Source organism: Aulonocara sp. 'chitande type north' Nkhata Bay, linkage group LG17, assembly GCF_057382095.1.
Source record: "Aulonocara sp. 'chitande type north' Nkhata Bay isolate Kocher_YH1m ecotype deep benthic linkage group LG17, A_spYH_male_GT1.1, whole genome shotgun sequence".
NCBI lineage: Eukaryota > Metazoa > Chordata > Actinopteri > Cichliformes > Cichlidae > Aulonocara > Aulonocara sp. 'chitande type north' Nkhata Bay.
The window spans coordinates 40,584,013-40,609,782 of record NC_141360.1 but is presented as its reverse complement, the minus strand read 5'-3'; the positions used below and the strand labels follow the sequence as shown (position 1 = coordinate 40,609,782).

At 44.3% G+C, this 25,770-nt stretch overlaps 2 protein-coding genes across 11 annotated transcripts in view; one reads left to right on the top strand and one right to left on the bottom strand.

Moving 5' to 3' along the window:
* rfx2 (regulatory factor X, 2 (influences HLA class II expression)) overlaps window positions 1–25,770 on the top strand; it is a 56,096-nt gene that overhangs the window by 13,676 nt on the left and 16,650 nt on the right. For 5 of the 7 annotated variants that reach the window (XM_086269362.1, XM_086269360.1, XM_086269358.1 and 2 more), the window contains 15 exons: window positions 336–606; window positions 1,674–1,748; window positions 2,530–2,711; window positions 2,890–3,009; window positions 4,672–4,793; window positions 5,368–5,486; window positions 8,384–8,496; window positions 8,699–8,850; window positions 9,104–9,201; window positions 14,074–14,223; window positions 14,343–14,551; window positions 14,684–14,837; window positions 14,913–14,955; window positions 15,106–15,223; window positions 15,301–17,096. In XM_086269362.1, the coding sequence (XP_086125488.1) occupies window positions 336–606; window positions 1,674–1,748; window positions 2,530–2,711; window positions 2,890–3,009; window positions 4,672–4,793; window positions 5,368–5,486; window positions 8,384–8,496; window positions 8,699–8,850; window positions 9,104–9,201; window positions 14,074–14,223; window positions 14,343–14,551; window positions 14,684–14,837; window positions 14,913–14,955; window positions 15,106–15,223; window positions 15,301–15,469 (2,095 nt within the window). In that variant the 3' untranslated portion in view covers window positions 15,470–17,096. Of the gene's footprint in view, window positions 1–335; window positions 607–1,673; window positions 1,749–2,529; window positions 2,712–2,889; window positions 3,010–4,671; window positions 4,794–5,367; window positions 5,487–8,383; window positions 8,497–8,698; window positions 8,851–9,103; window positions 9,202–14,073; window positions 14,224–14,342; window positions 14,552–14,683; window positions 14,838–14,912; window positions 14,956–15,105; window positions 15,224–15,300; window positions 17,097–25,770 lie in introns of those variants that run through there. The other 2 variants (XM_086269363.1, XM_086269361.1) reach the window with 2 other exon arrangements.
* The window catches only part of fcho1 (FCH and mu domain containing endocytic adaptor 1), a 63,589-nt gene continuing 54,931 nt past the window's right edge, over window positions 17,113–25,770 (bottom strand). For all 4 annotated transcript variants that reach the window (XM_086269355.1, XM_086269352.1, XM_086269354.1 and 1 more), the window contains 9 exons: window positions 24,321–24,427; window positions 24,065–24,233; window positions 23,869–23,983; window positions 23,624–23,779; window positions 23,417–23,549; window positions 23,151–23,347; window positions 19,879–19,943; window positions 18,344–18,511; window positions 17,113–17,581 (listed from right to left, as the gene is read on the bottom strand). In XM_086269355.1, the coding sequence (XP_086125481.1) occupies window positions 17,553–17,581; window positions 18,344–18,511; window positions 19,879–19,943; window positions 23,151–23,347; window positions 23,417–23,549; window positions 23,624–23,779; window positions 23,869–23,983; window positions 24,065–24,233; window positions 24,321–24,427 (1,139 nt within the window). In that variant the 3' untranslated portion in view covers window positions 17,113–17,552. The remainder of the gene's footprint in view (window positions 17,582–18,343; window positions 18,512–19,878; window positions 19,944–23,150; window positions 23,348–23,416; window positions 23,550–23,623; window positions 23,780–23,868; window positions 23,984–24,064; window positions 24,234–24,320; window positions 24,428–25,770) is intronic.

Sequence of the window (25,770 nt, the reverse complement as noted above, 5' to 3'; positions counted from 1 at the left end):
CTGGAAGCTGGTTCCACAGAAGAGGGGCCTGAAAAATACAAATAATTGTCCAGACTACTTTATAACAAATATCTCTCAGATCAAAGTGCCATTAAAGGTAACTGATGCCTAAACGACTTTTATCCCACACTTTGATATTTAATGACTCTAGCAAAGCGAAATATTTGCACGACCTCGGTAATTTTTGCCGATGTCAACACAATTATGTAGTATATTAACAATACTGTTGTTGTTGTTGTTGTTGTTGTTGTTTCCCCGTGCGTTTGCATAAAGATTCCTCTTTGCAGGCAGAGCTGAAAATCAAATGTTCTTTAATTTCTGTGGCCTCTCTGCAGCCGAACAGCCTACTCCTACAACCCCGAGGCACAGTTGTACGGGCAAAGCAGTGGCGGGCCCTACTTTGACTCTCAGGCCGGTGGAGGTCATGTTACCACGGTGGTCTCCTCTGCCAGCGGCGGCGTGCCCACTCATGGCATGGTAGGCATCACCATGGACGTGGGCAGCAGCCACATCATCTCCAGCGGCAGCACCTACCTGATCCACGGCGGAAATATGGAGGGAAGCCGCAACCACATATCGCACTCGTCGCGTTCCTCCTCGGCTATGGTGAGCAACAGCCATCCCGCTGTGCTGTTATTCTGGTGCACGTTTACCAACTCGAACAGGATTAATAACAAAGCAAAAATGAATACTTAATGACTGAAAGAGTCTGGCGGGGGTCTAAATAATAGTTTTGGTAGGTTTCATCACTACCTGAGATAGACTGTGTCCTAACTCACCACCCAGTTTCCCAGGAACCTGCAGCCTGAGTCGGGGCCTCCTAGCTCTGTAGTAACGCACAGAGTGGTGCAGGCCAGTGAGCCCGCAGAACCGGGACATTGGCTTAAATAATTCAGCACTGCCTTGTTTCAGAGGTTTTCACAGGCACTTGAGCGCCCTACGAAACAAAGCAACCCTTGGGGCTCATTACCATTTGGCCAAGAGCCCTCGGGAGCCTTGGACCGCTGCCCGTTTCTTTTTCCTTTTATTCTGTCTCCAGTTTGGCTGCACTACCAAGTCTTTTTTGACTTGATTTTTCTTCTACAGCTCAACAGAATGTCCCTGGTTTTGTCGTTCACTTTGCCCGCCAGTTGGACTCCATTATTTTTCGTTGTCTAGTGAGAGACTAATATGTCAGCGTATTTTTCTACACTGACGGTTTTGCTTAAGTCGTAGTCACAGCTTACTCTGTCTGCCATTTAGCTCTTCAAATATTTTTCAGCTACATCGTTTGATAAACTGCGGGGTGGTAGGCATTGTTGACCTGTTGCTGAAAACCTTAAGCTGACCTGCGACCCCTGTTTGTGGTTCCTATTTGCATACATTAGAGTGTCTGACTGCAAACCTTCACTGAGCAGCTTAACCCTATGAGTCCCTTGATTTGCATGCTTTTGTCAGCCAGTAATAGATTTGGCTACAACACTGACTGATTTTAATAGAAATGCAGAGATCTGGCTGCTCGCTAACAGTCTTATTACCTTTATCTTTTTGTGTGTGTGTTTGTTTTTTTTCTTCATATACCCCTGCTTATTTCTGTTCCCTTTTTCTGTCTCTCAATCTCTTCTTGCCTCCTCCCCCTTCTGTGTCCACTTCTTTCTTTTTTTCTCTTTTTTGCATGCTTCTTCTTTCTTTAGCTTGAAATGGCGATTGAAAACCTCCAAAAGTCTGAAGGAATTGCAAGTCACAAAAGCAGCCTGCTCAACAGCCATGTAAGTCAACCAGGAACTTTCTTTGAAAAGGACGTGAGGGGGAAAAAAAGGAAAGAAAGCCGTGGCTGAATCTGTGGGCTGTGTGCTCTTCGTGTGCTGAGATGAACGCACTGCTACTTAATCTGCTTCTGCACTGTCTCAATGACACGCACACTTAATGTTCTTTATCTGAACTTGCATTTGCTATCACTCTTTCCTCAGTTATGTATCTTGTACATGTGCATTAATGCTCTGCGTCTGCATGTACTTAAGTCGACTGATGTTTCCAAATATTTCTGTTATTTTCACTTCTAAGTACAGCGAGACACACACTCAGATTTTATTACAGTGCAGCTTTCGTCCTGCCCGTCAGGTGTAATAAGGCTTAAGAATGAGATTCACATAATATCTCTGGGTAGGTTTTTATCTGCATGAGGACATTTGTGGTGTAGATTCCTTCACTCTTAACATAATTTTTTTTTTTTTTGCTATATTGTTTGCATAAATTTACTTTGATGTATTTTATTGGATTGCATATTGCAAATCATAATTTTGCTGATTATTTCTTCAGTTTCAGCCATTCTCCTTAGTTACTGTTCGTCATGCTGTAGTCGCTTATGTTCTCTGAAGAATACAGTTAGACGGGGGGGGGGGGCTGCAGTGGTGTCTCTGGTATTTATATCACTAAACTAAAACAGGCTACCGTGTGCGTGTTGTCTGTTTTGTGACGTGTCTTCACCAGGTGACTATAGCGCTAATTTTTATTTTTATTTTTTGTGACTTGTCTTCTGTGTATTTTTAGCTGCAATGGCTTCTGGACAACTACGAGACAGCGGAGGGAGTGAGCCTGCCCCGGTCCTCCCTCTATAACCACTACTTGCGGCACTGTCAGGAGCAGAAACTGGACCCAGTTAACGCAGCCTCCTTCGGCAAACTCATCCGTTCAGTCTTTATGGGCCTGAGGACCCGCCGCCTCGGCACCAGGTAGGAAGAGGTTGTTGCAGATGCTGATGACGGTAATCACATGACCATTATAGATTTGATGATGCTTAATGCTTATAGGCACTGGTAACCTGCTGATGGACCGGGCTAATGATAGTGATTACACTGATGGCAAGGCTTCTCATGACTGGTTTCTGGCTTTTCTCACTCTATCCACCAGAGGCAACTCTAAGTATCATTACTACGGCATCCGGGTGAAGCCAGACTCGCCGCTCAACCGACTGCAGGAGGACACCCAGTACATGGCCATGAGGCAGCAGCCAGTCCACCAGAAACAGAGGTCAGGTTTTTCTCCCTGTCTGCCTGCTGTAGCGTCCTTTCTTTACATCTCTGTGGCTCTGTGATGACTTTTACTAGTTTCTGAATAAACCTTCACTGACATCAGTCCTGTGACAGTTGGCTATGTTCATTTCCCTTTTGCTTAACCAAAAACAAGAACAGCGCTGCTGCTAGTGTGTGCATAATGCACCGTGTGTCCTGGAAACCCATGAGCCTCTTTTAGTGAAACTCACTCAGGAATAAACTCTTTAATGCCGCACATAATAGATCACTGCACGTCTTGGTTATCTGACACACCCACTGAACTTAGAAAACATATTTCAAAAACAAAAATGTCGTTGCCGCTGTTATCAAGTGGTGGAAGGAACACTTCGAGGACCTCCTAAATGCTGCTGTCGTGTCTTGTGTAGAGGAAGCAGAGACTGGGGACGACGCACTGAGGCAGCTAAACAACTACAGGGCCACTGGGGTGGATGAGGGTCGCCCTGAGTTCCTGAAGGCTTTGGATGTTGTCGGGGTGTCTTGGTTGACACGCCTCTATAATGTTGTGTGAAGATCAGGATTGGCAGACCGGGGTGGTGGTTCCCATCTTTAACAAGGGGATAGGAGGGTGGTCTTCAGCATTAGGGGGATCACACTCCTCAGCCTTCCTGGGAAAGTCTATGCCAGGATGCTGGAAAGAAGAGTCCGTCCAGTAGCTGAACACCGACTACAGAAGGAACAATGTAGTTTTTGTCCTGGTCGCAGAACGCTGGACTAACTATTTTTACACTTGAGGGTGCGTGGGAGTTTAGTCTACATGTGCTTTGTGGACTTGGAGAATGCATTCGACCGTGTCCCTCGGAGTGTCCTGTGGGAGGTGCTTCGGGAGCATGGGTTGCCAGGCCTGTTGCTATGAGCCATTCGATCCTTATAAAACTGTTGCCAGAGCTTGGTCCGTATAGCCGGGAATACGTCGGACTCGTTTCCGGTGGGTGTTGGACTCTGCCTGGCCTGCCCTTTGTCACAGGCTGCAGGGTTGTGAAGGCTGTACCGGTCCGTCGTGGTGAAGAGAGAGCTGAGTGTAAAAGCGAAGCTCTCGATTTACGTCCCTACCCTCACCTGTGGTCACGAGCTGTGGGTAGTGACCAAAAGAACGAGATTGTGGATACAAGCGGCAGAAATGGGCTTTCTGTGAAGGGTGACTGGCCTCTCACTTACAGATAGGGTGACAAGTTTGGCCACCTGGGAGGAGCTCACACTAGTGCTGCTACTCCTCCACATTGAAAGGAGCCAGGTTGGCTCCAGGGATGGCTCATGGGTGCCTCCTGTGCGAAGTGTTCCGGGAGGAGGCCCCAGGGCAGACCCTGGAGAGATTATATCTCTCATCTGGCCTGGGAACGCCTTGGTGTTCCCCTTGACAAGCTGGTGGAGATGGCCAAGTAGAGGAAGGTCGGGGCTTCTCTGCATAGGCTGCTGCCCCCACAACCTGGCGCTGGATAAATGGAAGAGAATGGATGGATAGTTGCCGCTTAAATCAGAAATAAACCCGCATAAATCAGTCTCGGTTTTGTACCGAATGCGATGTGTGCGTGTGCTCCTCAGTGTCCGATTCTTTCATTGTGCTTCCCCAGACCTTCAAAAATCACTAATGTACACGTTCCACCCTCTTGTGTCTACACAGGTTCAAGCCTCTGCAGAAGGTGGACAGCATGTCTGACAGTCTGTGTGGGAGCTCGCAGCACTGCAGCAGCACTCCAGAGCAGTCTGTGGCTGCTCAGAGCCAACACCACCAGCAGTACATAGGTAAGCACAGGCGCTCCCACTGAAACTGCTTAAGGTGGTTTAACTCTTATCTTCTCTTTCCAGATACAGTCTTTAATGCTAGCACTAGCTATTTTTATTTCACTAGCTGGGTCCACGTCCTCATTTTAGGTTTGACAGCGTTTTAGTAGGTAAAGGTGATGCTTGGACATGAATTGAGCTGCGGTTTGGGGACTGGTGACAGTCTAGCAGATCCCCATGCACTAAATAGAAATTAAGTTAAAGAATTGAGAACAAGGAGGGAGGGAGGGTCACGTAAACGAGAATGAACAGCTTGCAGAACTGAGGGAACCTATATAGATGACAACCGGAAAGAGCGTGTTTGGAGGCGTGGTCCCACTCCTGAAATTCCGATACATAATCTCCAATAACAATACGTCATAGCTTCGTCTTGGCTTTATTAGAACATAGATTTTAAACTTGGGTGATAAATGTCAGACACTGTGACGCAGACCATATGAGCTGCACGTATCCATAAAGCAGTTGATGTCATATGTGTCATTACTCCTTGTTGCTGTGTGAGTGAAATGAGTGACGCCTGTCTACATTTATGCAGATATGTCTCACAGCCTGCCTCCGTTTCCAACTCCTGACTTGGGCACCCAGCCTCTGCCTGAGCGCATCAACATGAATGATATTAAGAAGTTGCAGACGCTCTACAGAGACCACTGCGAGGTGGGTCACAGTGAAGCCGTATTCTTTTCTGGATTTGTCTTACACGTGAACCTTTGTTCTTCAGTTTTGTAGCATCCCATTCCCAGTTACAGTACACTCTGCCCTCGCCTCGCCGCTTCAATTTCTCACATAGTTAAATGTTAAACAAACAATGAAAACCTTGTTATATATAAATACTGTACTGTAACTGAAATGGAAAAAAAACATGACTTTTCATCTATTACTTCTTTATCAGTAGGAAAAACTGTAAAACTCGTGGAAATATAGTTAAAAGTGCAAAATTTGTCCTCCTTCACTTTTATCATAGCTGTCCAGCGGGCCAATTTTGGCCCCCGGGCTTTATGTTTGACACCTCTCCACCAGAGTGTTCTGCACTTTACTTTCAGTGGATTAAGTGCCATGTTTGTGACACCTTCAGAGATCTGTGAATATACATAACAGACAGCGATGATGAATTTTTAATAAGCAGATGCATTTTGACAGTGAAAAAAGGTGTGTGTGTGTGTGTGTGTGTGTGTGTGTGTGTGTGTGTGTGTGTGTGTGTGTGTGTGTGTCTTTCATCTGCAGAAACAATTAATGCGTCCTGTGTAGTTTTGGTTTTAATCGTGTTATTTTGGTCTTTTGCACATCAAACACATGAACAACACATTTGAGTGGAGCCTATTACTGCACTGTTATAAATTCCAGCTTTGATATTTATTACCTGCTAAACAGGATGAAGCTGAAACAATGGAAGCCTGCAGTTTAATTAGTGGCATTATAAGCTGTAATGACTCATTCTTATGTCACAAACTCTTACGCATCAGTCAGCAGTTGAGTGTGAGATATCATATCAGCGAGCAGTGAGTTTCCTGCTGTTCGTTTTGAGTCGATCCCACAAACCTCCTGCCTTCATAAATAGCGATCACCTCGTCAGACTGACACCCATGTCAGCCCTCTGCTCCGAGGTCAGGCGTCGCCCGGCTGCGGTGACCTGGTGTTGCTTTCGAGAATAAGAATCAATTCGACACCACTGACATTTAAATATCATTTAACTGATGTGCAGAGAAAGAGGAGGAAGACAGAGAGGTGCGACGGGAACCTTACGGGGTGAAATTTAGCGTCGCCCTCAGCAACCTGTATCGAACCACATTGCAGAAGAGCAGAAATAATTCTGGACATTAAAGCGTGGGTCTTTACAGACAGGCGAGCGGCTGTGATTAAAAGCAGCAAAGCTTTGGCTTTATCGTATTATCCCTGCCCTCCCCTTGTCCAGCCTCACCACGCTCCCTTTGTTCCAGCCGTCTTTTCATCTCCGTGCAGCTTTCAAGACATGCCAATTAACCTTTCAGTGCACTGGGTGGACATCTTGGTGTCTTTGTGGTGGCCTCCCCTTGGGCCTTTGTGCAGCCTTGTCGGCGGACAGGCACACGGGCTCCTGGCTTTGGCAGCCGGCACATTTCTGTCAGTCTCGCTGCCTCTGCGTCTTTAATGTTCAAGCACTCGACATTTTATCCTGTTTTGTTATTTAAAAAAAAAAAAAAAAAAAAAGTGTGTGTGTGTGTGTGTGAGAACACTGACCTATTAACACATTAGCCAAGGGTTTTACTGATATCATTTAATGTTACAACACAAATAATGATTATTTTAGCTAAAAATAATATTTTACTCTAAAGTGTAAAGAGTCTCTTTTCAAGTGGGCTGTAAAGTATCCAGTGTGGGGCATGTATTTATTAATGTCATGGTAACAGCCAAATATCCAGGCGTCAGCCAAGCCTTTGGATGAACGTTTGAGAATAAATGATTAGTTTTCAGTAAACCTTGCAGGGTAATAAATCACAGGATCTTTTTGTGCGAGTGCACAGAAACAAGCAGTTAAGATTCAGGAAGCTCCACCGGAGGCCTGCTTGTCTGTCTGAGCTCTGCACATGAACACGTTGGGGTTTTTTTGTTTTGTTTTTTTCTCCTACACTTTTTAAATGTTTTTTTATATTTGTGTGTGTGTGTGTGTGTGTGTATGTGTGTGTGTGTGGGGGGGGGGGCGGCACATAAAACTGGACGCGAAAAGCTCCGGTTTAAGAGGGGATGGGAAATTCTCCTTTTTGTTTTGGAGTTCTGTGTTTGACCTGTTGCTGGGGGCAACTGTAAACACGGTTGCCATGGCGATGGCTGGAGAGGAAGCAAAAACATATCATGTGATTTGAGCCTACGCTGCTGTGTAACAAGATCCAGCAGCAAGTGCGTGTCCTGCCAGATAGAGAAAGCAGAGAATTTCACGGTGCAAATCAAACTTTTCAGTTCAGCAGAGGCTCGGCGTGGACAGTTTCAGATTGTCAGGTTGACCTTTTGCTTCAGGTGGAGTCCAGACTCTCACCTCCTCTGACCTGATGAACGGCCCCAAAAAATCTGCGCAGCGCTGGATTCGAGGGGGCGGGGGGTTATGTGCTGACTCTAGTTATAGAAGCGGCAAATCATTTTAGGTTTGAACCCTGCCACTGCTTCCTTTGTGCTCGAGTGTTCACTTGTATGCAGCATGCTCTCCTTTCAAAGGGGTTTCTGAACAGGAAAAAGGAAGTCACATGGGTTAGCGCAGGTCACTAAAAGTAGGCAGATGGAAGCATAAATCTATGTGAAATAAAATGCAAAAAGCATAAAACGACCCGTCTAGATGAAGCCCGAGCGTGGCCTTTAAGATTCTGCTGGTGATTAATGTGCAGGGAGCTGTGTTTGAGCTGGCTCATTGTCTAACCAGGAGGACCTGCAGTGAGAGAGAGGCAGCCCGCCTGGCTGTAGAAACTTTGTTGTGTGTCTGGTTGCCATGGTTCAGCTCTGTGTGTTTTGTCCCCTTCTTCCTCCCTCTCTTTTTCCCTCCTCTGTTCCCTCCCCCTCAATTCCCTCCCCTGCTTCCCCTCCTGCAGGCTACTTTGGATGTGGTGATGAACCTCCAGTTCCACTACATTGAGAAACTCTGGCAGACGTTTTGGTATTCAACACCGCCACCTAGTGATGGAAGCACAACCCTTCCCAGCAGGTCAGAAAGAAAAAGGGGGAAAAAGGCTTCAGTGTTTGACGCCAGGGCATTAAATGACCCTGTGATGTCATGTCTGTGATTACTGCTTTTTCACTCGAATTACGAGCAACAGTTTTGTTTGTGAGGCGGACGTTATTTTTAAAAGCGTGTGTGTGTGTGTGTGTGTGTGTGTGTGTGTGTGTGTGTGTGCGCGTGCGTGTAGTGATGATGAACCGGAAGGTGTGATTCCCACAGAGAAGCTGGTGGCTCTGTGTAAATATGAGCCTGTCAGGCTGTGGATGAGGAGCTGCGATCACATCCTCTACCAGGCCCTGGTGGAGATCCTGATCCCCGACGTGCTGCGACCTGTTCCCAGTCAGTACTGCTGAGGATTTCATTCAAATGATTAAAAAAAAAAATAATTAAACAAGTAAAGCAATATATTGAGAGTTAAGACTGATGAGTGACAACAGGATGAATTTAGGACCAGGGGCTCGCTGTGTTGACGTACATGCTGACACATTAGAGGCATTTCTTTGTTTTCAGCGTACGGCGTTTACACTCTCGCTGAAAGGCTTTCTGCAGAGTGGGGACAGTAATGATAATCCAGGCTGCTCTTTTTCTTCAGGCACTCTCACTCAGGCCATCCGTAACTTTGCCAAGAGTCTGGAGGGCTGGCTGACTAATGCCATGACCAGCTTTCCACAAGAGATCATCCGCACTAAGGTATCAGCAGAAGTCTTTTTCAGATTGTCTGCATGCATGCACATGATTTATGTGAGCTATAAAACCCAGCAACTCTCCAAGTAGGCTTTTAAAATCATATTTCCACAAATGTTCAGCTGTGAACTTTTCAAACTCTCGTGTGATCAGTGTTTCATTCAACACTACAGTGATCTGTTTTTTATGAATGCACCTGCCCACTACCTACAGAGGTTGGATACAGTCTACTATTGTGCTTTATGTGTTATTACTGGCTGTGAAAGTCATGTACATCACTGTTCTTTATACGCTGCTGCTAAATGTCCATCTGTGTATCACTGCATGGTGATATGACCTTAAAAGTTTACCCAAAAATTCTTTTCTGAAGATTTCTTCAGTGAATTATCAGAAAACTGTGGAATCTTGTTTATCCATCCATCCACTTATTGGACACTGGGTTGTGGGGGCAGCAGCCCTCCCTCTCCTCCACCTTATCTGGGGGTAACACAGAGGCTTTCCATATAATCTCTCCCGTGTTTTCTGGGTCTACCCCGAGGCCCGAGGTATCACGTGGCGGAAACAGCTGCCCGAGCTGCCCATTAAGCATCCTCGTCAGATGCCCAAACCACCTCAGCTGTCTCCGTGTGATGTAGGTGACCAAGATGGCGAACGCAGCTACAGCCAGATTGGCGTCTCAGAATAGGCTGTGTGATTAATTCTAAGTCGAATATATTTTGCCTGAAACAAAACACAAACAAACAAAAAGGAAAAAATGGCAAAGATGAGAAAAATTGAAGAAGATTTGGAGGAAATTAAGCTGTCGCTTAACAGACGTCGAAAGAATAGTTAAGCAACGAGGAATGTTAACGACTTTAATGCACCAAATCAAAGCATTAAAAAGCTTGATTAAGGAAAAGGATAAAACAATCCAGCTCTTAGGAAGGAGAGTGGAGGAACAGCATGCACGACTGGAGGACGTGATTATTACCGGTTTGGAAACCAAACACAGGAGCTATGCAAGAGTTACTGAGACTCAAACATTAGAGCGTCAGGTAGTGGAGTTTTTGCGAGTAAAAAAACTTCCCCTGCATAGCAACAACATCGCGGCGTGTTACACCCTCCCCAGAAAGAATGCCAGGACACCTCGAGCAATCGTAGTAAAATTTGTGAATCGAAAACACAAAATTGAACTACTGAGGCAGTCCGGACAACTGAAAGGGAGTGGAGTATATGTGAATGAACATCTCACAAAAAAGAACACCGATATTGCCAGACAAGCCCGTATCATGCGTAAAGAAAAGAAAATCCAAGCAACATGGACGAGAAATTGCAAAGTGATGATAAAGCTCAACGGAACACCAGAAGAAGCCAAGGTTGTAATGATCAGGGATCTTCATGATCAGGACAACTACGGGGGATGATTGCACTGCTGCGGTCGGACGGCAGAAGGTCTGTGATGTGTTTGCTAACAACTAGCCGAACTTATTCAATGAAAGACGCTATTTCCGACTGTCGGAGGGGGAAAATGGCAAAGTATGAGACAGTAGACTGGAAGAGTATTAGTGTGAAGCTGCAGGTGGATATGGAACTGGGATGGGAACTGGGCAGAGACGAGATATCGATCTGAGCCACAGTTATTTATGGATCAGAAAGAACTGTATAGGTATGAGTGGTTTCTCAAAATATGTGGTGAAATACTTGTACGGATGTTAATGAGTATTTCATAAGGATAACAGACATTTAAAGAATACTCAATCACAATGACTGAAGATTCAATACATTTTCATTAATTCATTTCACCTGTTGAAGCCTCTATAAAAGTTTTGTTCTGATCAATGATTTTTTGAATAATCTGAAAGGCAAGTTTAAAGAGACAGCACTGTCAGAAACATGGATGGATGAGGAAAGGCGTTGGGACTTTCACATTGATGGGTATGAATTATATTAAATAGATCTAATAAGAAGGCAGGAGGTCCGGCACTTTTTGTTGATAGTGATTTGAAATGTAAACGGGTTGAGTATATGTCTGTGGCTATTGCTGATTTAATGGAGTGTGTGACAGTAGAAATAGAAATGGAAAGAAAGAGGAATCTAATTGTTACTTGTATGTATGGGAGGCCTGGGACACTGATGGAAACATTCACAGATGTAGTAGAAGATTTATTGAGCAAGGTAAAGGGAAATAAGACATTCTGTATTTGCGGTGATAATAATATTGATTTTTTTTAAAACGTCCAATCATAAGGCATCATCAGATTTTTTTGAGTTATTATTTGGAAGAGGGTTCTACCCTCTGATTACTAAACCTAGTAGAATAACTGAAAAGTCAGCTACTTCAATTGATCACATTTTCATGAATTGCTTGGAAAGTAACATAAGTGATCATTTACCTGTGTGTTTTTTTTTTTTTTTTTGTTTTTTTGTTTTTTTTTTGTTACTTTAGATTATAAAATGACATGAAAGGAGGACGTGTGTGTGTGTGGACAGATATATAAGAATTAGAAATGATGATGCAATAAATGAGTTCAGGCAAGACCTTATGAAAGAAGATTGGAATGAGGTTTATGTAAATGACGCCAATGCTGCATACGAGTCATTCTTAAATACTTATTTGGTTTTGTATGAAAATCACTGTCCACTGGTATTATATAAGCAAAAGAAAACTACTGGTAAACCATGGATAACAAAAGGACTAGAAAATGCATGTACAAAGAAAAATAACCTGTATAGAGATGATATAAAACTTAGAACAAAGCCTGCTGAAATATAAAGTTGATAAAAATAAGTTGGTATTAATTATGAGAGAGGCTAAGGAAGAGTATTATAATAAATTATTTTACAAAACCAAAAATAATATTAAGGGTACGTGGAATATCTTAAAAAAACTTATTGGGTAATAAATATACATCTTTAAATTTACCTACTTACTTTTAATAAGAAAAATAAGGTCGCACGTGATATGAATGAAGTGTTGAATGAATTTATTTATTTTTTGTAAATATTGGGCCTAACCTGGCAAACTTAATTAGAAAACAGGATGATTCAGAATGGAGAGCAGAGTGGTACAGTCTGTGTTTTTAGAGGAAATCACTGAAAAGGAAATCATAGCTATTGTAGCAGAATCTAAAAACGACATCCACTGACTGTGATGGGCGAGACGTGGTCATCGTAAAAAAGACCTTGGATTGTATAATCAAACCTCTCTGTTATATTTTTAATCTCATTTAATGCGGGTGTATTTCCTGACCGAATGAAAGTGGCAAAAGTTATCCCTCTTTATAAATCAGGAGACAGACAGTTTTAATAATTACAGACCAGTATCGTTGCTATCACAGTTTTCTAAAGTGCTTGAAAAACTCTTTGCACAAAGATTTGATAGTTTCATTGAAAAACATCAGCTGTTAAGTGAAAGTCAGTAGGGCTTTCGACGGAACAGATCAACAGCAGAAGTATTAATGGAAACTATTGAAGACGTTTCATCAGCAACACATCATAATAAATATACTGTAGGGGTCTTCATTGATTTAAAAAAAGCTTTTGACTCTGCAACACTACATCTTGATTTCTAAGTTAAGAACTTATGATGTGAGAGGAATAGTGTTGATCTGGTTAAGCAGCTATTTAGATAATAGGTTTCAGTATGTGCAGTGTTTAGCCGACTCATCTGATGGAATGAAAAGAGACTGTGGGGTCCCTCAAGGTTCTGTTTTAGGACCAAAACCTTTTAATTTCTATATAAACAAAATTTGTGATGTGTCAGAAATGTTACACTTTGTTTTGTTCGCAGACGATACAAATTTCTATTGTTCTGGAGAAAACTTGAAAGAATTGGTTAAAATTATGGTTATTGAAATAAAAAAATAAAACAATGATTTGATGTAATGGTATTCGGAAACCGTGTAAAGGAGGAAGCGATGGTATTATCTATAGAGGGAGTGATAATTGAAAGAGTGACAGAAATCTGTTTTCTGGGTGTAATGGTGGACGAGTTACCATGGAAACCTCATATTGAACATGTTAAAAAGTTGGCTAAAAGTATTTATATCCTGGGTAATGTTAGATATATTAGATTACAAGACAATGAGAATAATATATTTTTCATTGTTTCTACCTTATCTGAGCTGTTGTGTTGAAGTATGGGGGAATACATACGTGACTAATATGAAACCATTATATTTATTACAGAAGCTTCGAGTTATGCATAATGTTAAATATGAAGAACACACTAATAGTTTGTTTATAAAATCAAAATGATTAAAATTACAGACATTAATTATTATGTTTAAGGCAAAAAATAAAACCTTAAGTTACAAAGTTTATTTGTATTGTGCGGCAGAAGGAAGTTTTATTTTAAGCATCAGTTTGTCGAACCACACAAAGGCAAATGTGTCCAACAGTCACAGGCATAAGAACAAATGTTTCTCCATTTAAAATCTGCTATAAGGATAAAATGATAAAGCAATATGAAGAAGTTGAAAATAACAGAATTTAATTGTTGAAAAAATGATCCTTTTAGTTTGAGATTTAGTGGTGTTGCTCATTGTTGAGTATATTGTTCTGTTTGTTTTGTTATGTGCAGAATATTGTCAGAGTGTAATTTTGGTTGCCTACTTGTATTGTCACAGACATCACAGGCAGGTGTCAGTAAGAATTTCTTCTTCTTCCTTTTCATGCATGGAAACAGTGTGACTTTAACTGAAAGGAAGGTTGTGTATGGGAAATGAATTATTGCTGTACCATGTGTGAAATAAATAAATAAATGTTGAAGCATCGCTGTGACATTTAAAATAGCCGTGCTTTTTATTTTTGGTGCAGATTTTCAGCCTGAAAACAAACGGTTCATCTGTTCGGTCTCATTCCAGTCAGACGGGCTCACGGTGTATTTTCTGTGCGCAGGTGGCCGTGGTCAGCGCGTTTGCTCAGACTTTGAGACGATACACCAGTTTGAACCACTTGGCCCAGGCGGCGCGTGCCGTCCTCCAGAACACCTCCCAGATCAACCAGATGCTCTCCGACCTCAACAGGGTGGACTTTGCCAACGTCCAGGTGAGCGGAAAACCTCACATCGAAAAGACAAATATTTGCGTTGCACACGGGAAGGGAATGTGTCGACACCGTGTTTGGGGTTTTGTTGCTGAATGTGGCGTGTTTGTTGTGTCTAACAGGAGCAGGCGTCGTGGGTGTGTCAGTGCGACGAAAGTGTGGTTCAGCGTCTGGAGCAGGACTTTAAGGTCACCCTGCAGCAGCAGAGCTCTCTGGACCAGTGGGCCACCTGGCTGGATAACGTGGTCTCTCAGGTTCTGAAGCCTCACCAGGGCAGCCCCAGTTTCCCCAAAGCTGCACGCCAGTTCCTGCTCAAATGGTCTTTCTACAGGTCGGTGTGGTTGACTCGTCTCCGTTCACACTTCCAGTATAAGCCGCCGACTGCGTGGTGTTTTTAGAAACGTTCTTTAGCTTGTAAAGCTCCCTGTAGCTCCTTGACGTGACATCTTTCCTTCTCTTGTAGCTCCATGGTGATCAGAGATCTGACTCTGCGCAGTGCAGCCAGCTTCGGCTCCTTCCACCTTATTCGCCTTCTTTACGACGAGTACATGTTTTACCTGGTGGAGCACCGCGTGGCTCAGGCCACTGGAGAAACTCCTATTGCTGTCATGGGAGAGGTGAGAGTGTTTAAAGAGCGAGGAAGGAATAGTTTAAGTTATGCAGCGACTGACAGTTTCTCATCTAAATTACAGTTCAGTGACCTGACCTCTATGATGCCTTCACTCATGGAAAAAGGTTCATCTTCATTTTTCATTTGATACAATTCAGTTTAAGTCCAGATGAACAGCATCAACCTTCTGGGTGCTGTTAGGAATGCATTTCACTGTATTGTAGTTTTACTGGTCACTGCTTTCACACTGACAGTCGCCGTGTGCGTCTCTGCAGATGCGTCTTTCTCAGATGAGATGAGTGATTTGGGCAGCGACGCCGATGCATCCAGAGGACCGACTGAACCGGCCGTGAAGAGAGAGAGGATCGAAATGAGCCACCCTCTGCAGGAGATGTGAGTCTGGTGTGAACGGGGTCAGACTGAGAGCCACACCGACCAGCATCTCACTCGTTTGTTTTTGTTTTTTTTAGGCCTTTCGGGTCGCCGCTCTTGGCCCCTGGGCCGAGCATCCTCCTGCAGTCAGTGTGTGCAATGTACATAGACAAGAGTGTAGCAATGTCAGCTCTCCCCTCACTAGCATTTATAAATACGAGAAGCTCACGGGTTGTTTCTTTTTACGCCACTCTGCAACAGGTCTGAGCATCTTTGTTTTTGCGGCAACTGTCAATGAGTGTGTGCAGTACTTTTCCTTTTTTACTGGATGTGTGGTGTTGGTGATTCATCCTCCCTCTTTTTGTTTTTAAGACTAACTAGCTGTGCCATAGTGTCATTTGAGTGCCTTAGATTGCTAACTTTGAGATGTCTGTCCCTCAGCTGTGCCTCTACCGCAGTATGAATGTATCGTCTCCAAACCTCAAACATTCGAAGCACCTTTAACAGTGATTATGTGTAGGTGTGCTCTCCTCGTTGCCTTTGCCGCAGCTCGTAGCGAACGCTGGGCAGGCGGGGGGGGGGGGGGGTAATAACAAGAACATGCAACCTGTAGACCCAAAGGACCTTTCTCCTCAGTTGCTCCCACCGGCCGAGCCTCAGCTCCGGCTCCGTGTGTCAGGCAGGACCTCGTAATGTCGCAGTAGTCGGTAAGGCAGGAAGCTCCTGCTGTTAGCTTGGCTGTGTAACACGTTGACCCGTTTACCTCAGTAGATTTCTATGCTGTGCCTCATTTGGCTCACGCGATGAGGCAACTATTTAAAAAACAAAAAATGAAAGTTAAAAAATGAAAAGTAGCCACTGTTTCGTGTCCCTCACCCGGTTCTTTTATAAAATGTAAATAGTTCTCCTCGTTCCTCCTCACGGTTTGAGTGTCGCGACGGCTCTGTGGCAGTTTACTCAGCTGCCACGCAGTCAGAACAAATCCACAGTAATCAGCTTTACGGAGACGGGACTTTAACCCCTGAACTGGAATCTGGACTCGCTCATTTCAAGACGAATCAAACGCCTCGAAACCAAAAACGATCTCGTGGGCGTCCCAGCCGACGCGCACTCCCCGAATCCTTTGACCTCACGCTGTTACCGAGTTCAAGTCTTACGTTTTGTTTGAAATAGAAAAATCCAGTGCGTTATTTGGGGAATTAATCCATAAATTATATATATATCTATCTTTCTATGATGTAGACAGTGTGTGCTTCGTGGCCTTTGGTCTTTGCCTAATCTTTGTTCATGCTGTTACCTGGTTGGTCACATTGTATCAGAAAGAAATGCTTTGATGTGTAACGGATTAGACTGGCGTGTGTGATGAATCTGTATCCAATCTCAACTGTTCAATGTAATGAAATTTAATTATTACTGCAGCGCTGAAGCTCTCCGTAAGCTATTAAACTGACGTAAGGAAAAAAACTATAAAATCTATTTATATGGACTAATCTGATTTAATGGAGTTTTGTGTTGAAATTGGTTCTTTTTTTCCCTCCTCGTTTCCCTCACAGAGGATTTTGTTGTAGCAATGGGAATCTTTGAATTTGAGTTTAAGGCTTTTTGTAACTTGTGCCTGTCACAGTAATTTGCCTTAAAGTGCTTTGGGAAGAATAATTTCTATGTGTACTTTGTAATGTTTTGTAAGGCTGTTTTAGATTTTTTGACGGAGGATTATTTTTTATTGAACTAGGTTCTTACAAGTATACTGAACCCTTATTTTTGTGTATTTTTAAACCTGTTCTTGACTACACTTTAACTAGCTTAAGGACAGATGACGGTCTGTAATAAACTGCATAGTTCAGCTGTATTTTGTACCTGGTCACAGTGTAATAAATCGATGTAAACCAAAAAAAACCCAAACGTTCCAGCACTTCTTTTATTTTTATCAAATCTCATCACAAACATCAGATTTACAAACAAGTTTTTTTTATAAGGTTTTGTACAAGATGTTTGCTCATAACTGACTCGATGCTGTAGAGATTTCATGGACAGTAAAGTTTTATTTTATTCACACTTTTCTCTAATTCAAGAAAAGTCATCAACAGCACATCTCAGTCTGCAGTCTTTTGACACAAAGGCGTACAGAACAACACGGACACAGATTTAATAGGAAAAAGTTTTCTTCCTGGACGAGGAGGACAGCTGAACGTACGACGGCACACGGGATAAATTAGAGAAAAGAATTGGTCCGAGAGCAGCAGGACACTGACGGGAGGAAGCGAGTTCCTCGACTCAGGCGCTGAAAGTGCAAAGTTCTCTGAACCTTCAGCGATCCCCGTTCAGAAACCTGACGGTCCTTTAGTTTGATTCACAAGGAGCAGCCCGCCATGTACTTCCCTGTCAGAGACATGAACATAAATGAATAATCAGAAGGCAGAAAGGAAGCCACACATGCAAAATGTTTAGATTAAGAAATCAAACTATTGAGGGGAAAAGAAAAAAAAGAACAGATCCTATTTTGTTATGCTATCCATAAACACAAAGTGGACTCGAACTGGAGCTTCTCTATGATATCAGTCTCTTAATCAAGCATGGAGCTGGAGCCAGAAATCACCCGGCTTAGCACCAAGTGTTAGCCTAACTCTAGAGATTGCTAAAAATGATGTTGTTATCAGTATAAAGACTAAGTGTAAAAGCGTACAGCTGCTGTTGGCAGCCATCGTGCTAAACTGAGCTGCTTTCGATTTAAAGTATGAGAACGGCGTTAGAAAGGAAATGCTTAACTGTCCTGCACCTGTATATCATCGGCCACAAAATAATATCAAAATGACAGGAATACTAATACTCGCATTATTTCCATTACAGATAAAAAGAAAATCTTAAAAATAAGTTGAATGGTTCTCAGGTCAGTGCTGGGGGCTTTAAACACAAAGACATTCCTCTGAAAACAGCTGGACTGGACTGAAAGTGAAGGGGCTAAACAGCCAACGTCCATGGAGGTTTAAAAAAATTACAACAAAGTCTGTCTCCTTGAAGCAAAATATAAAGAAGAGTGTTTAACGACTAACACAGCACTGTAAAGTGTGTAAAATAAGATGAAATGCCACCACCTCCGGTTTTATTAGTAAAAAGAAACCTCGTGAGTGTGTTCAGAGTCACCTGTGGCGAATCTCTTCTTGACCAGCGACATGCGGTAGCGACTGCCCACCAACTCCACGTCCATGCCCGACAGCGAGGCCCCAGAGCCCACAAACTGAACAGCCAGGCTGGGTGGAGGGCCGCGAGGGACCTCCAGGCACTGCCAGCTGGCACACAGAGTCCCCGAGCCTGGAATCACATCAACACACGGCAGTGATAAAGAGCAGGAAAGACCTGACCCTTTGAAGTCGGTGACTCTCAAGGTCCGTTTACCTCACTGAGACACACACACACACATTCTCGTTTTGCTATCTTAGTGAGGACATCTAATTGACATGTTTTCCCTGACAAGGAAAAATGAAGTCGAACCCTAACCTAACTGTAGTAGTAAACCTCCAATTATTGGTCCTCACAAAGATGTCTGAACAGGACGCACACACACACACACGCTTTGAGTTCAGGTGAAGAGCAGAATCATTTTGGGGCATCGGTCAGATATAAAGTACAAAGAAGGGGCGGAGTTTCTTAAAACACGACACCTAAATGTTTACATTTGTTTTCCATGTAACAAAAGAAGCCACATTTATAAATGAAAAACGTGGTTTTACAAAGAAGAGGGAAAACACCAAAGAAGCCTGGAAGTTGAAAGTAACCATGGAGCTCCAGAGTTTTGCTGACATCTCCTCATATCCACACGAGATCCACATTCAGCCGCTCAGATGTCTGCTTCGTTTGTGCCGAGCCTCTGGAAACGGGGGGACTGTTACCAGAGCTAAGGAGCAGTTAAGCGGCTCACCTGTTTGACTCGCAAACAAACGAATAAGCGAGAGTCGCAGAGGTGTGCGCGTTCACGTATGACGAAGCGTTCGAAGACGTACAAGAAGAAATGCTAGTTGAGCAACACCTGTTTATAAGACAGTCGGTGAAGCTAACTGATGACAGACTGTCAGGCAGCATTTATGCAAAGCTGCACTTTTACAATTGAACTCGTAAAGAAACAAAAAGGATTCGAAGGAGCAGGAAGGAGTTAAAGCAGCCTTTCAGTGCTTTGTCACCACCTCGCACAACTTTAACTATCAATGCTTTGTCCTGTGAAGTTTCCTTATCGGTGTCTGTGAAGCCCTTTGCTTCACATAGAGGTAATAATATATGATTAGAAGAATTAGGTACGCGACACAGAGGAGAGCTGTGGGTGTCGGGTACAAAGACGCACACGGGTGAAGAAAACCTTCAGCTTAAATGACTTAAATGTTCGACTTTCCCAGCTGAAATTAGAGCCGCCTCTCATTGTGTACCATTAATGTCATGCAATCAGTCGGCTCAGTATTCAGAAGCAGCTTCGCTCTCATTTTGTTCATCTCCACCAGACGGAGAAGCTGCCACGCACACCTCCGGGAGGAGGACATGGATGTTTGTGAAGTCACCGAGAGCAACGACTGTCAGTGATGCAGAGAGGAGAAAACGAATCGGTTAATGGTGTCGAGCATCAACTAATCGAGGTTTCTTGGTTTGATGGGGGTTAAAAACAGAGACGAAGGAAAGGTCAGAGCCCTGACCTTTGCTGTGGTTGGTCGGGGAAAGGTTGGGCAGTTTCCAGAGCAGCCGGCGTTCATCGGCGTTCCTGCGGAGGCAGAAAAAAGTCAGTGAGGCCAAAAACACTCTGAACCGCCAACCTTTAAACATCCTCCAAATGTCTCGGGTTATCGACCTCAGCCAGCCTATTAAACATCTTTAATACAGAAGACAACGACGATAACCGTTAATCTGGACGATGGATTTGGCGCCACCTGTGGCTGCAGGCTGTAAAAGCAAATGTGGTTTAATATCAAAGGTCACAGAAGTTAAACCAGCAGAGAAGTTGGCAGATGACTGCACTCTGACGCTTTTGAGCCACTTTATCAGATTTTCTGCTGCTGTCTGCAAACAGCCTGAACAGTGAGACTCTTGGTAATTTTACTGAGAGGATTACATGTTATTTATGTAATGAACACATTTTGAACTCTTAAAGAAATATAACCAAAGGAAAGACGCCCAGCTGAACTAAAATGATCCAGCAAACAAAAACTGCAAACCCTTATATCTCCTTTGGGCTTTTGGAGCCTTGACCTGACTTTTAAAAAAATAACTGGGGAAAAAAGCTCGAAGCTGCTGAAAGAGGAAAAATAGATATTTGCAAAATTCTGCCTAAATATGTATTTTACCTGGTTACTGTGTGTGGCGGGGCGTGGTCTGCAGCGCTGCTGCAGGGGTGGCGGACGCACCTGAGCGGCACCCGCAATCACGCCTCGCCGCCTTTACGTCTGTGCTCTCTATGCTGTTGTGTTGGTGTGTCGGGCTGTGAGCTGCAAAGCTACAGCCGGCTGTGTGCGAACAGCAGCCGTGTGTGAAAAGTGGTCAATAAAGAGGCATGAAGCGTGTTCATGCAAACATCGTCGGGTCTGCCGTGGTATGTTTACAACGGGACTTCTGCTCCTGAACCTCTGCGCACAGCGTCTGCAGGTCGGGGCTTTCATCTTTACGCAGGACTGTAAGCTGTCGTCTGTGAGGCGTGAGCGGCGTTTGTTTTTAACATAGTTCACGGTGGAGCTGCTGACATAATGTGGATCAGAAGATCCATAATTGGCCTACCAGGGGTCGAAAGTCTCGATAAATGCACGGCGTTTCGGGGGGTACACCGGCTTTCGCCAGTGTGCCGCTTATTTTGAGCGATCAAAAAAATAATAGAATATAATTTTATTTTTATATTTCAAAATCACAATAATCTTCCAATTTAGAACTACAAGTTAAAAAAGAACTAACATAAATAAAATACACTAAAGATAATTACTTAAAAAAAAACTAATTTATTTTCCCAAACCACGCGGCGCCGCACTAAAAGGTCTAAAGAGCCGCAGGTTGCCGACCCCTGCCCTCGGACCTGCCGTCCACATATGTGGACATCACATTTTGGGTTGTTTAGACCAAATTCTGCTCTACAACAGCCTGACATCTACTTACGAGGACATAGTGCCACTGTTCTATCGACAGTTTAAACAAATATCCTCATAAGTGGCGCTCAAGCAAAAAAATAATTCTTTGTTTTTACGTTCATCATGTTCAGGTCTTAATGAGTTAATGAGGAAAATATGCTCTAATTGAGAAGCTGCAGTAGAAGCACAAGAAAGGAACATCCTGACATTATGGGGCTGTGCCTGACAATATTAGGATAATCCTGCACCTGTGTCACTGCACGGTATTTCAAAATCCCAGAAAATTTCAGAATCCATTGAAACCACTTTAAGTCATCTATAGATTGTATGGTTTGTGCGGAGTTGTCAGAAAAATGCTTGAGAGATGAAAAGTAGAACATCAGAGTGCATCATGCAAACTCCACACAGAGGAGCACTTCCTGTGAGGAGACAAAGACTATCGCTGCACCACGGCGGCGTCCTGATAATAAAATGACTAAAAACACAGAATAAACCATGATGTGTCACATTCGATACAAAAAGTGACTCGACATTAACAGGAAATATGGAGAGACTGGGTACAACTCCTAATGAAGCTCCGCCATTATTTCATTGGAGCGTAAGCCGGACGACGTTAAACTGACCTCCTGCCACGCTGAAGCAGTGGGAACGTTTAAGATTCGGCATCAACCACAATCATTTTTAGTTAGATACCAACCAGCCTACTGTTACAAAACCTGAATGCAGAACTATGAAACCTTAAAGACGGAGTCGCGTTACAGGACATGATCGTGTTGAGGGCCTAAAACAGCAGCACAGCGATGAGATTAAAAACAAAATCCATTTAAGAGGATTTCAGGGCTTTTCATGAGTAAATGTGTAACTCAGGACATTTTATGCATCCAGAGTCCTCCAGACATTTCTGTTTTCCTTCTTGTAGGGAGATCCAGCAGTAGTAGTGAAGTCTGCTAACCATGCACATATTTTTACCCATGATGCATAGTTCCCATACATTTATTACTTATAGCAGCTCTCAGGAAGTGTATATGCAGCATCTTTTCACTGTCCTGTCTTCAAACAGTCACAGGGCTACAGTGTGACTGAGCATCACCAGCATCATCGTATTGTTGGTGGTTGGTACTGCTCCAGCCTGCAGCACCAACCACTGAGCATCAGCGGTGCTGCAGGAGACCGCGAGCAGCAGCAGCAAGTTCCCACAGGAACTCTGAGGACGTCTCCTGGGCTCCGACTCGCCTCTGCTTCCTCTGCAAATCGATGAGAAGCACGAGTCCCGCCTCTAATCACGTTCTCCTTCAGCCAGGGCATCACAGAGCGCGTCCTTCCTGGCTGCATCACCGCGTGCTACGGAGGCTTCACAACCTCCTTCTCAAAGACCCGTAAACGTAGAACCTCGCCGCCCTCCCTCGTGGACAACATTTTCAACATTCGCCTCGCCCCCGCCACCCTTCATGCTCCATTTTCAGCCTCCGGAGCCTTTGGGGAGGAGGTACCGAAGCATTCGGGCAAGACTGCTGAACAGCTTCATCCACCAGACTGTCAGAAGACTGAGCTCTGACCTCCCCCCCTCTGACTGTAGCACGCTCTCACACAAGTTACTGCTGCTTTACTGCAACCACGTGCACCTCTGTCATACCTGCTGCATCTCACAAGCTGCTCTATTTATGTCATTATTTGGATGTCAACGTTTCGCTCTTTCTTTGTCTCCCTTGGGAGAAATTTGCTTTGGACGGCGGGGTCACACCGCTCCCTATAATCACACCGACACTGTCGTTCTGTGGCCTTCATGAGGCGTTCTGGATGTTAAAGTAGAACAAAATTAGGATAAATTAAAATACGCCAAAGAAGTCACGTCTGCTCACCAGGAGGCGGGCGGCTGGCACTGCAGGTCTGTGGCAGTGTGGTCCAACGGCAGCAGCACCTGGACGGCAGTGAGTTGGGTGGAGGGCGCGGTGGCGGGGCAGCAGTGGTAATCCAGGGAGACCCTGGTCACCGTGCCGCTCCGCTGACACTCGGCTGAGAGCAAAAGAGGCGCCCGACCCGGGTCCTGAGAAGACACCTGAGAAAACGAGGCAAAGTTATTTTCTGGGTGTCACGGAGAAGCGGCATCCTCGGTTTCTATCCTGACCTGATACTTGAACAGCCCGACGTTGTAGTACGAAGCCTGCGGGTTGACTTCGGCCTCTCGCTGCAGGTGCAGCTGCAGAGCCTGCATATTGAACCAGAAGTCTCTGGCGTCGGGGTCGCTCTGAGACGGGTCGCTGAGGAGCATCGAAGACAGCGACGATAAAGACACGAGAGCCGAGACTTAAAAAGCAACAAAAAGATGGCTGACCTGTAGAGAAGCTTTTGATTGGGCAGAAAGTGATCGATCTTTGAGATGTTGACCAGTCTGAAGCTGAGCACGGGAACGTTGGGATTGGCAGTGAAAATACGAGTGATGCCTGCTGGGAAGGACATCGTGAGGTCACCTGTGATCTTCACCAGACAGCTGAGGACGGAAGACGAGGCAAGTTAATAAGTAAGCGCACCGTCTGCAGTTAGATAACAAAATGAAGAAATAAAGAGCGCCACGCTGACCGATTGTGCTGTCCACCTTTGAAGTAGGCGTTGATGTATTCAGTAATGGCTGCTGCTACTGGCCACGCCTCCTGTGTGCTGAGCGATATGGGACTGGGGCCTCTGGACAGATGCACTGTAGAGAAACATTGCTCACATCTCTCGCTCTCACTGCGAGGTTTTAACTGACATTTTTAGACGTGCCCGTGTGGCTTACACTGTCTCTGTTGGTGGTCCTGGTGCTGGAAGGGCAGCGGCGAGGCCTGTCCCACCCTGGCAGGGCTCTGAGCTCGGTTCTGACCCCCCCACTCACTGGGACTGGAAGAGGAGGAGGAGGTGAGGGAAGGGCTGGGCTCTGGCAGTGGAGAGGAACACAGGGACCGCGACTGAAACGCACAGCCGGGTCTGAGTTAGTGCTGCTAATGACAGTCTTGCTTCTGACATTGAACGGTTAAGCCGTGACCGATACTCACTCTCTCACAGCCACCGAGTCGACCCGAAGACCTCTTGGCTCGGGTCGCTCTCGCAGGAGCGGCCGTGACGCCTTCGGCTGTGTCCTGTCTGAAGTTATGTTTGGAGCCTTAAAAAAGAAACACACACAAAGTGGATGAAAGCGGATCTAAAGGATGAGACACACTCAAAACACCACGCTGCCAAAATCTTATTTGCACTGCTTCAACAAAGACTTGCTGAACACGAGTTTGTGTTAAGACGAGCACGAGTGATTGACGAGCTGGAAAAGTGTTTGTTTTTCTCTGGGATGCCGAGAGCTTTGTTTGTTTTGTAGCTCATGTGAGAAAAATTATTTTCACATTTGAATAAATTGCAATCGACTACAATCCCGACAAAAAATATAAGTCAGGCTGAAAAGTTCTAGCTTTGCATATCTTTGGTAAACGTTCACACAAAGCAACAACAAAACTGGCTGGAACCCTATGTTTCATACATAAGGCGCATTAATCAAAACAAAACAGTCAGATAAGTCAAACTTTACTCAGCTCATTCTTCTTGCTTCCTCCACTTCTGTACCATTGATTCATTAATGTTGAATTCTCTGCAGCTGCTCTATTCCCATGTTGTTGCAGTATATTAATGACTAACCTCGTATTGTGGATGGATTATCTCAGTTGTTCTCCTGACTGAAGTTTGGTCCGTTTACAGCATCCTGCCATGCGATTGCATTTGTCCCTAACCATCAGGAACCCTCATGTTAACTTTTATCAAGTGGAAAAAAGTTAGCGTTCATCCTCCAGCTTCACTGTTTATGCTAACATAGCTGTGTCGCTAGCAATCACGTAGCACATCATTATATACCAACTTCAGTAACCCTACAAACGTCTCTGCTGTTTAGTTTTCTGTCTTCATTTATGTTGGAAGTGATAGCAGAGCTGTACGTTTGAACAGCTGTATAAATGTGGCAGCCTCTGGCGTGCGCACTCACAACAATGGCTGAGCTTAAATGGAGTCATGTGTGGACGTATTTTACCTCCACAAACAGCCGAGGCGTGGTTTGTGTATCGCAAACCTCGTCAAACACCTCAGAGTAAATCATATCACAGAACATGACGAGCGTATGTTAAGATGAACTGAAGAGGAGGACAGGGACAGGTGCTGCTAGGGCGAGACAGACGTCTCTCACGGAGTCCTTTAGTGCTGCAGGCAGGCAAGGTGTTCAAATAGCCACAACTTCAGTTTTTTTTATTTCTATATGATGAATTCTACATTGTTAAGCGATAAGAACAAGTAATCTGATGTCCAGTAATCATTATGAAGCTATAATTTATAAGAAATAAAATGTTTTTGTGCAAAGTATCGGTCTCGGATCAGTATCGTCGACTCCACCCTGAATCTTACTTGGAAATCAGTGGTATCGCACATCACTACCTGAAACAGACGGAGTTTAGGACCCAGATGACTCCGCCA